Source organism: Eschrichtius robustus, chromosome 14, assembly GCF_028021215.1.
Source record: "Eschrichtius robustus isolate mEscRob2 chromosome 14, mEscRob2.pri, whole genome shotgun sequence".
NCBI lineage: Eukaryota > Metazoa > Chordata > Mammalia > Artiodactyla > Eschrichtiidae > Eschrichtius > Eschrichtius robustus.
The window spans coordinates 10,278,712-10,294,205 of NC_090837.1; the positions used below are offsets into that span (position 1 = coordinate 10,278,712).

At 42.0% G+C, this 15,494-nt stretch overlaps 1 protein-coding gene across 6 annotated transcripts in view; it reads left to right on the forward strand.

Annotated features, from left to right (window-relative positions):
* Nucleotides 1-15,494, forward strand: part of CIT (citron rho-interacting serine/threonine kinase) — a 168,223-nt gene that overhangs the window by 119,408 nt on the left and 33,321 nt on the right. For 3 of the 6 annotated variants that reach the window (XM_068562804.1, XM_068562806.1, XM_068562808.1), the window contains 3 exons: nt 5,652-5,705; nt 11,875-12,090; nt 12,857-13,050. In XM_068562804.1, coding sequence (XP_068418905.1) covers nt 5,652-5,705; nt 11,875-12,090; nt 12,857-13,050 — 464 coding nt within the window. The remainder of the gene's footprint in view (nt 1-5,651; nt 5,706-11,874; nt 12,091-12,856; nt 13,051-15,494) is intronic. The other 3 variants (XM_068562805.1, XM_068562807.1, XM_068562803.1) reach the window with 1 other exon arrangement.

The window sequence follows — 15,494 nt, forward strand, 5'->3', positions numbered from 1 at the left end:
TTTCCAGGATGCAGCCTGTCCATCCTGCCTCTTGCCACCCAACCCCTAGGTCAGTGGTTCTCAAGTTGGGGGGGGGGGGTGGGTCTCTGGCTCCATGGGGGGTCCCCAAGTTCAGGTTATTTTCATAATAATACTAAGCTGTCATGTGGCGTTTTTCATTGTGTTAACATTTGCACCGGTGGTGCAAAAGCAATACTTTTATTTTAAAAGAAATAATAAATAAATATTTGAAAAAATCTGCTTTAACTTCTAATGTGGTTAATAGAGATAGATATAACTCACATAAACAAAAGCCCTTTGGGGTCCTCAGTAATTTTTAAGAGGGTAAATATTTATTCCCTGTAGCTTCTAACACCTAATTAACACTCAGATATTACACTGAAAGAATCCAAAGCTTGTCTTACATATGTCTTAACATATTTTATTACCTTTATATATAATGTGACCTTTTGCTTTTTGTGCATTTGTTTTACAACTTATTTCAAAGGAACATAAAACATGTTTCTTGCCATTTTAAAGCTCACATCAGTTCAATGATTGTTACAGTACTTCCAGCAGTCACAACAGTCACAACTACATTTTGTGTTTATATTTCAGTCAATAATAAAAGCCATAATGATGGTAGTTCCTTACATTATACCCTCAAAGAGGATTGTCATTTGATGTGTCAGAGTGATCCAAAGGCCTCATGATGGCAAATTATAATAGAAATATTAGTGATTGAAATTTCAGACTACTGTGGGGCAGTTAGGCAAGTTTCTACTGGTGTGGTGTTATTTGGAAACTTTGCTGTTAGTCATAAAGTGGAACAGGTCTTCTATCCCTCAGTCTAGGCCAGAAAGCTTTTTTATAATCATTGCTTAGGCTTTGAAGAAGTTAACTCCACCTTCAGCTTCCTGTTTCTGTCTGAGTAATTTCACACCAAATAGTCATTTAGAGTGGAGGTTGGCAAGCTATAGCCAGTGGGCCAAATTTAGTCTGCTTCCTGTAAATAAAGTTTTATTGACACACAGTCACACCCATTTGTGTACATATTGTCTGTGGGTGCTTTTGTGCTGTGAGGGCAGAGTTGAGTAGTGGTGACAGAGACTGAGTGGCCTTCAAAGCCAAAAATATTTACTATCTGATCCTTACAAGAAAACAGTTGTTCATTCCAGCTCTAGAGTTTACTAACCTAAGGATTCTTCCTCTAGGATACTCACAGATGAGATTCATCAGTGGTACAAATAGCCACGTTCCTAATTTAGATAAATAGTATTCTTGCCCCGTTAAATTAATAAATCTCTCATATCATTATTAGGCAAAAAACAGTTTTGGGGAAAAAATTATAATCTATTAAATTAGTTCATGAAAATCGGGGCTAATTATTTGAGTTGATTCTAAGTGATAACTCTTAATTTATGAATCTGTAAGTCCATCTGTGCAATTACTGATTTTTGTTTTGTTTTACCATTTTTCCAGTCCTCTTCATTCTTTTGTGTAGATTTAAATCTCTGGTTGTCATCTTCTGCCTGAAAGACTTCCTTTAACATTTCTTATATAGTACAGGTGTGTGGGTGGCAAATTCTTTCAGCTTTTATGTGTCTGGAACGGTCTTTCTTTCGCCTTCATTTTTTTTTTTTTTTTTTTTTTAAATAGCTACTTTATTTATTTATTTATTATTTTTATTTTTGGCTGTGTTGGGTCTTCGGTTCGTGCGAGGGCTTTCTCTAGCTGCGGCAAGCGGGGGCCACTCTTCATCGCGGTGCGGGGACCGCTCTTCATCGCGGTGCGCGGGCCCCTCACTATCGCGGCCCCTCCCGTTGCGGGGCACAGGCTCCAGACGCGCAGGCTCAGTAGCTGTGGCTCGCGGGCCCAGCTGCTCCGCGGCATGTGGGATCTTCCCAGACCAGGGCTCGAACCCATGTCCCCTGCATTAACAGGCAGACTCTCAACCACTGCGCCACCAGGGAAGCCCCGCCTTCATTTTTGAAAGATATTTTTGCTGGGTATAGAATTCTAGGTTGACAGATTTTTGTTTTTGTTTTCCTTTCAGTACTTTAAAGATGTTGCTCCCCTGTCTTCTAGCTTACTCCCCTCCAAAACCCCTCCAACCTCACTGGGAGAAATCTTTTCTTCTCTTTGTTTCTCTATAAATAACTTGTCTTTTTTCTCTGGCTGGTTTTAAGCTCTTTACCTTTATTACTGGTTTTAAGCAGTTTGATTATGATGTGATTTAGCTTAATTTCCTTCATGTTTCCTGTGGTTAGGGCTCGTTTAATGTTTTGCATCTATGGATTTAGTTTTTCATTGACTTTGGAAAATTTGGGGCCATTATTTCTTCAAATATTTTTTTCTGTCTCACTCCTGCACTCCTTCAGGGACTTTGAGTACATGTGTATCAGGCTCCTTGGAGTTGTCTCACAGCTCACTGATGCTCTGTTCATTTTTTAAGTCTTTTTTTTTTTTTTTTTTCCTTTGTGTATTTCATTTTGGATAGTTTCTGTTGCTATGTCTTCAAGTTCACTAATCTTTTTTTCTGCAGTGGCTAATCTGCTGTTATAAACTTAAAATATAAATCTATGGCAAAATAGACATATTTAGAGAATACATCACAGCTAAATTAGGTGCTGAATTTTTTTTTAAATAAATTTATTTATTTATGTATGTATGTATTTGTTTTTGGCTGTGTTGGGTCTTTGTTGCTGCATGTGGACTTTATCTAGTTGCAGCAAGTGGGGGCTACTCTTCATTGCGGTGCACGGGCTTCTCACTGCAGTGGCTTCCTGTTGCAGAGCACGGGCTCTAGGCACACGGCTTCAGCAGTTGTGGCACTCAGGCTCAGTAGTTGTGGCACTCGGGCTCAGTAGTTGTGGCTCGCGGGCTCTAGAGCGCAGGCTCAGTAGTTGTGGCACACGGGCTTAGCTGCTCCGCGGCATGTGGGATCTTCCCGGACCAGGGCTCGAACCCGTGTCCCCTGCATTGACAGGCTAGGTGCTGAATTTTTTGACTTACTTCTCTTATAGACCTTTTTCTTTTGTTTAAAAAATTGAAGTATAGTTGATTTACAGTATTGTGTTTCTGGTGTACAGCAAAGTGATTCAGCTACATTTTTTAAAATATTCTTTTCCATTTTGGTTTATTAGAAGATATTGAATATAGTCCCCTGTGCTATAAAGTAGGACCTTGTTGTTTATCTATTTTGTATGTAGTAGTTTGTATCTGCTAATCCCAAACTCCTAATTTATCCCTGCCCTTTCCCCTTTGGTAACCATAAGTTTGTTTTCTATGTCTGTGAGTCTGTTTCTGTTTTCTAAATAAGTTCATTTGTCTCATATTGTAGATTCCACATATCAGTGATATCATATGATATTTGTCTTTCCCTGTCTGACTTACTTCACTTAGTATGATAACCTCTAGGTCCATCCATGTGGCTGCAAAAGGCATTATTTCATTCTTTTTTTTATGGCTGAGTAGTATTCCATTGTGTATACACCACATCTTCTTTATCCGTTCATCTGTTGATGGACATTTAGGTTGTTTCCATGTCTTGGCTATTGTAAATAGTGCTGCAGTGAACGTTGGGGTGCATGTATCTTTCTGAATTGAGAGTCTTCTCTGGATATATGCCCAGGAGTGGGATTGCTAGATCATATGGTAGCTCTATTTTTATTTTTTTAAGGAACCTCCATACTGTTCTCCATAGTGGCTGCACCAATTTATGTTCCCACCAACAGTGTAGGAGGGTTCCCTTTTTTCCACACCCTCTCCAGCATTTATTACTTATTAATCTCTGATAGAGATGAATATTTTTTACTTTTTTTTAAAGCAAAGGGCCACTTTTTCCTCTGCCTCAAACTGGATTCTTCTTTGGGCTTTCATAGCTAAGCAAATGGTGCCATAATCTACCTTGTCTTCCAAATCAGAAGTCTGTTAAGGAACCCTTGGCCCGCATGTCCATCAGCAAGTCTTATTTCCTGTGCTTCCAAAAGAGATCTCACCTCCATCCACTTCTCTGCATCTTTTGCCACGTCCAGCTCCAAGCCACCCTCCTCTCTCCCTTTAATGGCAGCAGCAACCGCCTCAGTGGTTTTTGAACTTCCTTCTACATTTGTCCTGTTTTGATCTGTTCTTCCTGCAGCATCCACAAAACGACAACCAGGCCATGTCACTCTGCATTTTAAAACCTCTGTTGGCCTCCAATTAATTGCATTTTGAATGAAATCCAAACTCTTTTCTTGGCCTTCAAGATTCTTGGTCTGGGCCTGCCTCTCTACCATCAGCTTGGGCCACATTTTCCCTCTTTTGCTCTTTGGCCACAGAAGAATACATTTTACCTTGCGTCTCGTACACGGGAGCCTATATACTGAGTTTCAGTGAGTTTTAAGGTAGATAATCAGGATGCATCTTATAGCCTGTATATGATTCTGTAGTCATAAGGACATAAACATGTCATAGTTTCATTGGCAGTACTTCTTTTTCTTAATGTTACATAAAATTGTGGTAAATCTTACAATTGATAGCAACTTAAACTTGATGACTTATGGTATCTGATACAAGTTTCCAACAATGGTGCTTACCTTTACTCTCCAAGGTACATTCTGATGTTTTCTAATCTATCCTGTTTATTCCATTCCACTGGATAAAACAAACCAAAAAAATCTGACTTGACATCTTCGCTCTTGAGGCACAGCTTGAAGTGTAAAAAACTGCTCTAGCCACTCAGGTCCTTTTTTGTTCCCCAAATGAACCAAACCCTTTCTTGCCTCAGGGTTTTTGCAGATGCTGTTCTCTCTGCTCTTTTCTGTTCTTTGCATGGCTGGCTCCTCATCATCCTGCAGATTTCAGTTTCAATGTCAGCTCTTCAGAGAAGCCCTCCTTGACTGCCCCATCTAAGTGAGTTCTTTTTCTCCCCCCTTATTCTTTTTCCCTAGACCCCGTTCGTTTCCTTCATAACACTTGTCACTGTTTGTAATCCTGCCCTTGTTTATTTTCTACCTGTCCGCACCAGAATGAAGGTGAGGCCAGATATGCTGTATCTTGCCATAGTGTCTGCCATTTAGTATGTACTCAAAATATCCTTGTCAGCTGAATGAATGCTACTGGTTTAGAGCGCCTCTGTCTTGGTGAAAACCTTTATATTTACTTCAAGTTCTACATGGGGTTTGTGAATCTCAGCAGCTTTGGATTTAATTTTTTAAAAAGTCCCTGCTTTGTCCTGGCTATTGTCCTGTATATGTGTGTTTGTGTCTTTCTTGGGAGAAGGCTTGGGGGCGGGGGTGGGGGGCAGTGGTGGGCAGCCAATTGGAGGGAAGAGGAAAAGATTAAGAGTCGGGAGGAAGACAAATAAAGGAGAGTAAAACTTCATCCTATGTTTTTTTCCTTCCTTCCACTAGTCCCTAGTTTTAATCTGAATGTTAAATATATATTTGTACAGGGTGTGATGTGTGGTCTAAATAGTTAATTGTTATTAATAGGCATTGTGTATTCCTGTAACTTTGCTTCTCCTGTTGGGTATGACTTGATTAATTCTTTGAAAAAAAGGTGCTGGGGCAGCTGCAACAGCGTTCTTGGCTTTTTTAGATAAATTGTGATTTTCTTTATTTGACCCATAGCACGTAGAATTGTATTCCACCCTATGAAAAATTTATAATCAACTTCTTACCTTTTAGGCACATAGAGATGAAATCCAGCGCAAATTTGACGCCCTTCGTAACAGCTGTACTGTGAGTATTAACCAAAGATGATGAGAATAACATGAAACTAAAACTGAGGAGGAAAGGGGGACATCTCATTCTAATATCAGTGACTGATTTTTGATATAAACTTTCAGCTTGAAGCAGTTAATGAGGTCAAACTGATTTGGAAGTTTCTGAGCCTCAGATAACTTCAGTGTTTTGTGTTCCTGCCAGTTTAAAAAAAAATTAAACCATTCTTTGTGTTTGGGGATGGCTTGTTGGAATGGTCAAAATAATTCTCACTGCAGAACCACTAATAGATCTCAGTAGCTGCAACAAAAGTCCCATTGCAGCTCCCCTTCCTTCTCCAATCTAGAAGGTTCTGTCTGAGACTGGCCCCAGATGGTAAGGGGCAGTTAGACATGTCAGGCTTCTCTACCCTGCTGCCTCAACAGAGAGGGAAGACCAACAAGTTCTTCTCCTGGGGAATCTAGAAGTGTTAACTTCCCAACAGGCAAAATCTGGCTTCCTAACATGCAAATTCATAATCTAAGGCTCTTTGGGAGTCGTTATTTCTATTGAGAGAAGTCAATTCCAGGAGCAGATAAGCATCATTCATAGGTTATATAATAGGGTAGGATCAGTGGAAACTCAGAGTCTATTTTTGATCAGAGAGAGGGACTAAAATAGGCCCCTTTCAGAAGGGAGGGTTGTTGTCCTTATTCATGGTTCTACCTCCTTTCTTTGGTCCTTTCATCGCTCTGTTACCTCCTTAGTCAGTTCTCAGTCAGCTTGTCTCCATTTGTATTGTTTGCATCTGTATAAATTTCCAGAAACACCCCTCCACCTCTTATAGGCATATTTTCTGTCCTTGTAATGAACTCCTTCTTCCCTCCTTACCTACTATAAATGGGACATTAAGTCCTGGCATATGCTCCCCCCTCTTGCCCCCTGCCTCATTTAGGTATAAAATGCACACAATAAAGTACATGAAGTGCAACTAATATTAGGCATATAGCTCGATGGATTTGTATGTGTGTAGACAACTTGTGTAACCACAACAAAGATCAAGATACATAACTTTTCAGCTCCCAGAAGGTTCCTTCCTGTCCTCTTCCCATCAGCATCCTTTGCCCTAAGGGTAACCAGTATTCTGACCTCTGATACCATACCTTAGTTTTGCTTGTTCTTGAACTTCATATAAATGGAATCATAGAAGATGTGGTCTTTTGGGTTTAGCTTTGTTTGTTACTTAAATTGTCTCTGAGGTTCATCCATGTTGTTGCATCCATCAAGATTTTGTTATTTTTTAATTACGGTGTCGTGTTTCTAGTGTGTGTATAGAACTGAAGTTTGTTTATCCATTCTCCTGTTGATGGATGTTTGGGTTGTTTCTGGTAGGAATAAAGCTATTAGGAACATTCTTGTACAGATCCGTTGACGGCTTTAAGGCCTTGTTTCTGATGAGCATATACCCAAGAGTGGAATAGCTAGGTCATGGGACGTGCCTCTGTTTCACTCTAGTAGGTACCTGGCAGATGGAATTTAGGTCTATTTCCTGTTGCCAGTGGCTGGATCGAGGGTGAGCCTGCCTTAGCATTATCTGTTGATTTCTTCCCTTCCTTGAGGAATTGATGCATTCTGTTCCTGTACTCTCTTGCCTTACTTTTTTAGTTTCTTATTTTCTTGGTTTCTTATTTTACACAAGAGTTATTTGCTTATATTACATACATGCTCATAAATGATCACTGAATAAAATATAGATCATTTTAGGACTGTGACTTTTTTTTTTAACATTACTATTTTTTCCTAAAATAAACTTGGATGCATTTTAAATGTGTACATCAGTAATCCTGTTCCATTCATCTGGAGTTTTCTTTTCTCCTTTTTTGGTCTTTTTTTTTTTTTTTTACAGCTTTTTTTCTTTTTACAGCTTAAGGGATAATCGGAGTACAATAACCGGATGAGTTTTGAAATGTGTGTATATTTGTGAAACCAGCAAAACAATCAAAATAATAAACACAGCCATCACCCTCAAGAGCTTCCTTGTGTGCCTTTGTAATCCTCCCTTTTCCCCATTTTTAAAATCGCAAGTGTAGTTTTAATAGAATATACCAATATGTAGAACAAATTAGGTTACTTTCTTATGTAACTTTTGTACTCTCTTTATCCCTCACATTTGCTTTTTCTGGCACAGTGACTTCTAATCCTTTCTTTACTTACCCCTGGCATTCTGTGGAGAAGCCTTTGGGGGCCTCTCCCAGTGGGAGGGGGAACCCAAGAAAGTGATCCCCACCCACATTTCAGCTAGGGCAGCTGGGTAGCTTGGGGGTCCAAACCACACGCTCTGGAGTCAGATAGACTGGTTCAGATTCTAAATTGGTCTCTTGGTAACCTATGTGATGTTACACTCCTGAGGCTCCATTTCTTTGTCCGTGAAATGGGATGACATTGTATGTCCTCAATTCCAATACACCATTGATTGTAAGATGCATAATTCATTTAATTACTGCTCTTTGCGGGGCTGGGTGAGGGAAGAGAGACAGCTGCTTAGTTGCAATATACATTCAGATTTCAGAGACAGTAAAACCTAGGAAACACTGAGTCATAGAATCCGAAACTTGGTAATAATACCTACCTCATGGGGGTTCCTGCAAGAATTAGATGGTGCATCGGTGTTTGTACAGGGCCTGGTCCACGGAATGCGCTGATCAGTGTTGGTTGCTATTATCATTTTATTATATTGGATTTACCACAGAATCTTGTGTAGAAAACGGTCCCGCTCCTTAAAAAAGTTTGAAAACCACCACTTTAGAACAACACTTGGCAGCAATGGTAGATCTCAGTTATACTTTCGCAAGTTCAAAGGCTGCTTTATAGACACTTTAGGAGAGCGCGCTAGATGTTCCTTTCTCGTTGGTGCTGTCCAGGATTGTCGCCGCTGGGCAATGTCATCTTTGTCACCGGTGGGAACTCCTATAAAAGCTCAATCAATTGGAGCTCCCAGTTAGCAGCTTTTAAAAAGCTCATGAGCAGTAGGATTTTCGAGCTCAGGCCATTTCTACATTTTGAAGAAATTTAAAAAAAGGATTTGATTCAATCTGGCACCTAAAACCCTACCTAAGTCTGTTTTGGAGAGGAGTTGGTGGGCCAACATATGACACGGTTTTAATTATGAATCAATCTGCCAGCTATAAGATTAAAAATAAATAATATGCAAATAGCTGCCTTCAAGAAGGAATGAGGCATTAAAATAGGATGTCAGCCCTGTGTCTTTTCAGCCTGATACTCATTGTCTGGCTGGTGTCTTCACCCCCAACATGCTCTTGGACATTTACCAGGTAACGTTCCCTCTGTCGGTTGCCCAGTCAGGTGTGAGAGGTAACATATGTATCTCAGAACCACGAGGTGTGCTTAAAGAGCAGCAGATAACCCCAAACAGAGATCTTTAAAAAAAATTTTTTTTGGACACAGAGTAGATAATTTTTTTGTATCCCTGTTTTCTGTTAGAATTGTACCAAGATCTCTTATCTGTAAAAACAGCATAGACGAAAGCTCTGCTGGCCCTTGCATTATGAAGCTATCTCCCTCATCTTTTTTTTTTAACCACTAAGATGGAATCAGCCTTGCAGTTTATCTTTCCTGCCTTCTATCCTTGGGGTTGAAAGCTTAAGAGACTCATAATACAGGAAACAGATCATTTGCCCTTGGTGTGGAGAGAATATACATACCCACAAAGTAGACCTAAGAATTCTCTTTGCTTATAACCTGGTTCAAAATCACAGATAGCCCATTATTATCCTTTCTTTTTTTTTTTTTTTAACCACGGAGGTCATTAATTTACTGCCTGTGTCTCAGGTCTGCCCAGTATCTGTGTGTGTCTAACACTCTGGCAACTCCAGCAGAGCCACAAGCTCAACGTGTTACGGCTTTTGGGCAGGAAGAACATACGAAACGTCCGAATGCGCTAACGTGCTTTCACGAGGCCTCGGATGCTTTGTGCGAGCACCTAATCCTCCTCTTGTCAAACAGGCAACATAGAGGTGATGACAAGATACAGAGCCAGTCATCACAAAGTGTAAACAGAAGTCAGAGACCCCTTGAAAACAGGATGACGACAAGGAAATAGAAGGACTCTTCCTACTCCAGTGGGCCCATGTCAATCGAAATGAGAGTAGTAATCTTGGCACCTCCCTGACTTTTTTGAAGTGTTTCTTCTTTAGCACTTTATAATCTAATTTGGGGAGGAGGAGAAGAAGTGGCAGAAATGGGCTTATTATAAATTGCATTTGTTTTTCATGAGTCAAAGAAAGGGAGTAGGTACCCAAAGGCTTAAATATGTCTTTGAATGACAAGTAAATTATTTTGGCAGCATATATATTCTTATGTGGGTAGATCTTCTGTAGTCTCTTTGCTCCCCGTGGGGCACCATTGATGCCTCAACATCTTGTTCACTAATTTTTATCCCATGTGTTTCACATGATGCGTTAAAGTAGAATAGCACGCAGGAAAAAGCCAAAACATTAAAACCAGAGCAACAGAGGAGGTAGTCAATATAGTATTTACCTCCATGTCAGGTCGAGAAACCAACCCAGCCAAGTTCAAGGTGGCTTATTTGGGGCTTCCAGAATCCATTTTATAGCGCAGCTTCCAGGCCAGTTTGCCTCATCAGTCTTGTTGTTTTCCTTTGGGGGGGCAGAGGTAGAAGGAAGCACAGTGGAGACATTTGCAGTCTAGGAGGAAGACCATCTTAAGGAATGGGTTTACTGCATTGTTTATTCATTGTTGCTGCTTTCGGGAGATTTAACCACGTCACACAAAGGGTGATACAGGGTTCCCTGTGAGGCAGAAGTGCCTGCTAGGAGTGATGGACTTGCAGTTTTTTTCCTTTTTTTTTTTTTTTTTTTTTTAAACCCTGATAAAGAAGGAGGTTTAGCCAAGAACCGGACCAGATAACCTTTATTCCCCCTCTTGTAGCTGATAGTGTTACACAAACCGGTTCAGTAGGAATTAACATGGCTTTTGATATTAAAATACAAATTACTAGACCACTTACTGCATTAAAAGCTCATCAGCACAGTTAACAAAATGAAAAGCTGTGGCCACATTGAACAAATCTACTTAATTGATGTTCTTTAATTCTATGTGCCTGGGAAGATTTTTTTTTTTAATCGATAGTCGAAGTAGGTTAAAATAGGGAGTTAGTCATGGAAACAGTGGCAACATTTCAGAAACTAAGTCTACTCCAGGTTTGAAAATGTGAAACAATTAATAACCATAGGCTCCGAGGCATTTCCTTTTAATTTACTCCTTTTTGTTACATAAAATTTAATTTACCACCAGTGCGCCTCATTCCAGCTATTATTAGAAAATTGCTCTTAAACTTCTAAAGTATTATATATAAAAGCTCTTTGCAAGTGCTGGTACTAAACCTCAGCAAAGAGAACAGGAAAGCTAAATGCACTGAAATTGAAATCATTCCGCCATTGAGCAGGGAAATCATTTAGTAAAACCAGATTAAATCTCTCTCAGTAAAATGACAATTTCATATACATGCCTTCCCACTTTCTGATAGCCAGCTGCATAATAAGAACCATTTAAAGTGATGCTGTCATACAGTATTATATTTTCAGGATTATTCTGAGAGTCTGTTAAATTTTTTTTTTCTTTTGTTGCGTGAACTTAAATTTATTACCTAAAATATTATTAAAATAACTCTTAGTGTCCTTCACTCAGTCTTCCGTGATAAGAACTTTATTTTGCTTTCTAAGACTGTTTCCCAGGATAATGTCCTATAGATGGTGTCCTGGGCGTTTTGGCTTAATTAGCAGATTGTGATACCAGTCTCTCTACTATTCCTCTTTCCTCAGTTTGCATCTTCCACATTCTATTATCGTCCATGAACTTGATCTCATTTAAAGTTGCCCCTTCCATATGGCAGGCACTTTTGATTGATTTGTTTTTACCATATTTTCCCGATGAATCCTGAGTCAGAAAAGAATCCGAGACATTTCTTGTTCTCCCACAGCATATGTGTGTTTGGGCGCTAAGGGGGCGGGTGTGGGAGATTGAGTTTGGCTCTCAAGGGTTGGATGGGCAAACGTGAGCAGCACACTGATCGTCATTATCACGTAGGTTCAAGCGCTGATGGCTCTAGAAGCAATTTCTCGTTTCAGATCAACTTGCTTGCTGCGTAACCGGATTCCTTTCCTCTTAGGTAATCACAGACCTGGAGGAGCAGCTAAACCAGCTGACGGAGGACAACGCTGAGCTCAACAACCAAAATTTCTACTTGTCCAAACAACTTGACGAGGCCTCTGGCGCCAGCGACGAGATCGTACAGCTGCGAAGTGAGGTAGACCATCTCCGCCGCGAGATCACAGAGAGGGAGATGCAGCTCACCAGCCAGAAGCAAGTAAGGACTGTAAACAAGGTCAGAGACTTCCCCAGGAAACTTGGAACCCCTTTAGATTGTAGAGCAGGTGCCAGTTGCATCTCTCCCAAGGGTTCTCAGACTGAGCCTGTCCAGTAAAAGGGCTCTTTTTTATAATCATGTCTGTGTTTTGAAGGATTGTGGGTTTTAAAGATGGCTTTTAGAAGTGTGTAGTTGGTTTTTTGGGGTTTTTTTGTTCTTTGGCCGCTCCGCACAGCATGCAAGATCTTAGTTCCCCATCCCTATGGAACCCGTGCCCCCTGCAGTGGAAGTGCAGAATCTTAACCACTGGACTGCCAGGGAAGTCCTGTGTGTGGTTGTTCTTGATTTTGATTTAAAACCATTAAAAATAGAATAGAATGTTTCTGTGAGCCACTTTATTTTTATGTATTTATTTTAAAAAAAATTTTTTTGGCTGTGCCGCGTGGCCTATGAGATCTTATTTCCCCTACCGGGGATTGAACCCTGGCCCTTGGCAGTGAGAGCTCAGAGTCCTAACCACTGGACCGCCGGGGAATTCCCAAGCCACTTTATTGTTAAGTGTGGTCTCTTTTCCCGGGTCTTCCTCCTGGTTCTTTCTATAAGATGGCGGCAGAAATGGCCCTTCATCCATTCTTGTCTGGTCCCCTCATTCTGTAGGAGAAAAAGATAGTGTCTTTCAGACCGTAGTTAGAAACTCGTGCTTTTCTGAAACTGATCCGACAAAAGTAACATCTGGGAAATCCTCCTTTGATACAAAGCACAACTCAGTGATACTGATTTGCAGACGATGGAGGCTCTGAAGACCACCTGCACAATGCTGGAAGAGCAGGTCATGGACCTGGAGGCCCTGAACGACGAGCTGCTGGAAAAAGAGCGGCAGTGGGAGGCCTGGAGGAGCGTCCTTGGTGACGAGAAGTCCCAGTTTGAGTGTCGGGTTCGAGAGTTACAGAGGATGCTGGACACTGAGAAGCAGAGCAGGTGGGACTTGCCGTCGGTAGCAAGCCAGTGGCAGGTGACAGCAGCAGGACCCACCTCAGAGCTGCCAGCAGGGTAACCGATTGTCCCAGCTTGGCCAGGACTGAGCGGTGTCCTGGGACATAAGACTTCCAGTGTTAAAACTGGAAACTCTTGTGCCAACCAGAATGGGTCCGTCATCCTCGTTGTAAATACAGACAGTGCCATTTGGCAGTAGATGGTGACCACGTACCCCATGCAGGGCCCTGGGAGTCAGCAGGGAGAATATCTCAGTGCTTTCTTTGTAGAAACTCTTTTCTCGGGTTTCTAATCATTGTGACCATGTAGCAAGACCATCACTGTTTCGATCCTGGTCATTTGTGATGCAAGTCTGCCTTCTACACCACCCTTGGCATTACTGACAGTTCGGGCCGGATGATCCTTTGTGGTGGGCGCTCTTCTGTGCACTGCAGGATGGTGAGCAGGACCCCTGGGCTTGCCCCGCTAAACCCTAGTAGCTGCTCCCTCCTCAAGTCGTGACGGCCCAGAACATCTCCAGACATTGCCCAGTGTCCCCTGGGGGGCAAAATCACCCCCAGTTTGAGAACAACTGCTCTATAAGAACAGGTTTTGTTTTTTCCATTTCTTGGTAGGAAATAAGTTCAGGTAGTATCTTTTCTCTGTGTTCCCACAGTCCTCCCAGCATAGAATTCCCTTCCTGCCGGGGTCACAGGTGTGAGGGTTGTGTACTGCATGCTGCTGGGGATGCTTTTTGCACTAAAGACGTCATAGATTTGAAGATCTATGATGACAGTTTAACAGCTCACGGCGGCAGCGTTTGCGCTAACAAAATCAGTATATTATGACAGTTTACCAACAGATGGAAGTAAACAGTCTTAAAGAACACGTGCCTTTCTTAGTTTGCGCAGAGACACCTACGGGCTGGTATTCGCCCCGTGGCTTCATGTCTGCCCAGCTGAATCCTATCCCTCCTCCATAACCTCGCTAATATCACCTTCCTCTGAAACTTGCCTTCCTGCGGTACTCTGAACTCCTTTTTTTTGGCTGCATTGGGTCTTCATTGCTGCGTGTGGGCTTTCTCTATTTGCGGCGAGTGGGGACTACTCTTCGTTGCGGTGCGCGGTCTTCTCACTGTGGTGGCTTCTCTTGTTGCGGAGCACGGGCTCTAGACGCGCGGGCTTCAGTAGTTGCAGCGTGTGGGCTTCTGTAGTTGTGGTGCGTGGGCTCAGTAGTTGCGGCGCACGGGCTCTAGGGCGCGCGGGCTTCAGTAGTTGTGGCTCGCAGGCTCAGTAGTTGTGGCGCACGGGCTTAGCTGCTCCGCGGCATGTGGGATCTTCCTGGACCAGGGCTCGAACCCGTGTCCCCTGCATTGGCAGGTGGAATCCCAACCACTGCGTCACCAGGGAAGTCCACTCTGAACTCTGTAAGCAAGATAAGCTATACCTGGAAATATTTATCATTTAGTAGGACTCTGTCAGATTCATTTTAGTATTTCCCACATTTGCTTGATCATAAAGTAGACTCATCACTGTCTTGGATGTATAATCTGTGCTAAATCAAACTAGAAAAGACTGGAAACAAAGAGGACCTATAAGTTTCAAGAGAAACTGGTAAAAATATTCCCTTTTTAGACATCTTCCCATTCAGGGTACTTGCTGATGTAAGGGGGCTGCTGGTTGAAGACCTCCTGTTGCTGTTTCCCTCCAAACTCTTGGGCTCCCCCGTCCTCACCATACGTTCTGGCGGCCCTCACACAGACCCCCTCTCTCCCACCTGCAAGTCCAGCTCTTATGCCAGCTGTTTCTAGAATCCTTCAGAGACAGTTTTGGGGATGGAATCTGACCATAGCATCAAGAAATTCACAATCACACGTGGAAGGTGTAATTATAGGCTGTGCTTGGGAAGACATTTCATGTATACTTTCAGGGGCAATTGTGAAAGATCTTGGCTACCCACCCCCGTTTTTTTCCTCCCTCTATTTTGGTATTATGTGGGACCCGAGATGAGTAAAATATAATTCTTAATTCTTGTCTTCAAGAGGCTAAGAGTCTAGTGGAGGAGATAAACTATGCATCAAGCTATTTATCGCCTAAAATAGGGAGTGGGCTGTGCCAGGCGAGAAGTACATTTATGCTTTGGGGACAGCAAGGAGAGGTTGCTTCTGAGAGGGAAACTGGGAAAGGTTCTATGGTGGACATGGCCTTTAAGTTTACCCTTGAAGTCTGAGTAAGGTTTGGGTTTGTCGGGTGGGGAAGGAGAGCTGCCAGTGGAGCAGCCTGTACAAGCCCAGGTGTGGACGCAGCAGAGCGTAAGACCTAAAGGGGGAGGGGCAGTGATTTTTCTAGTTTGCTTCCAGTTTTTCTATTCTTTCACCTTATTTACAGATATTGATACATCCATCAGGTTCAAGTTTCAGTTTCTTGAGGAGCACCCAGAACACTTCACCT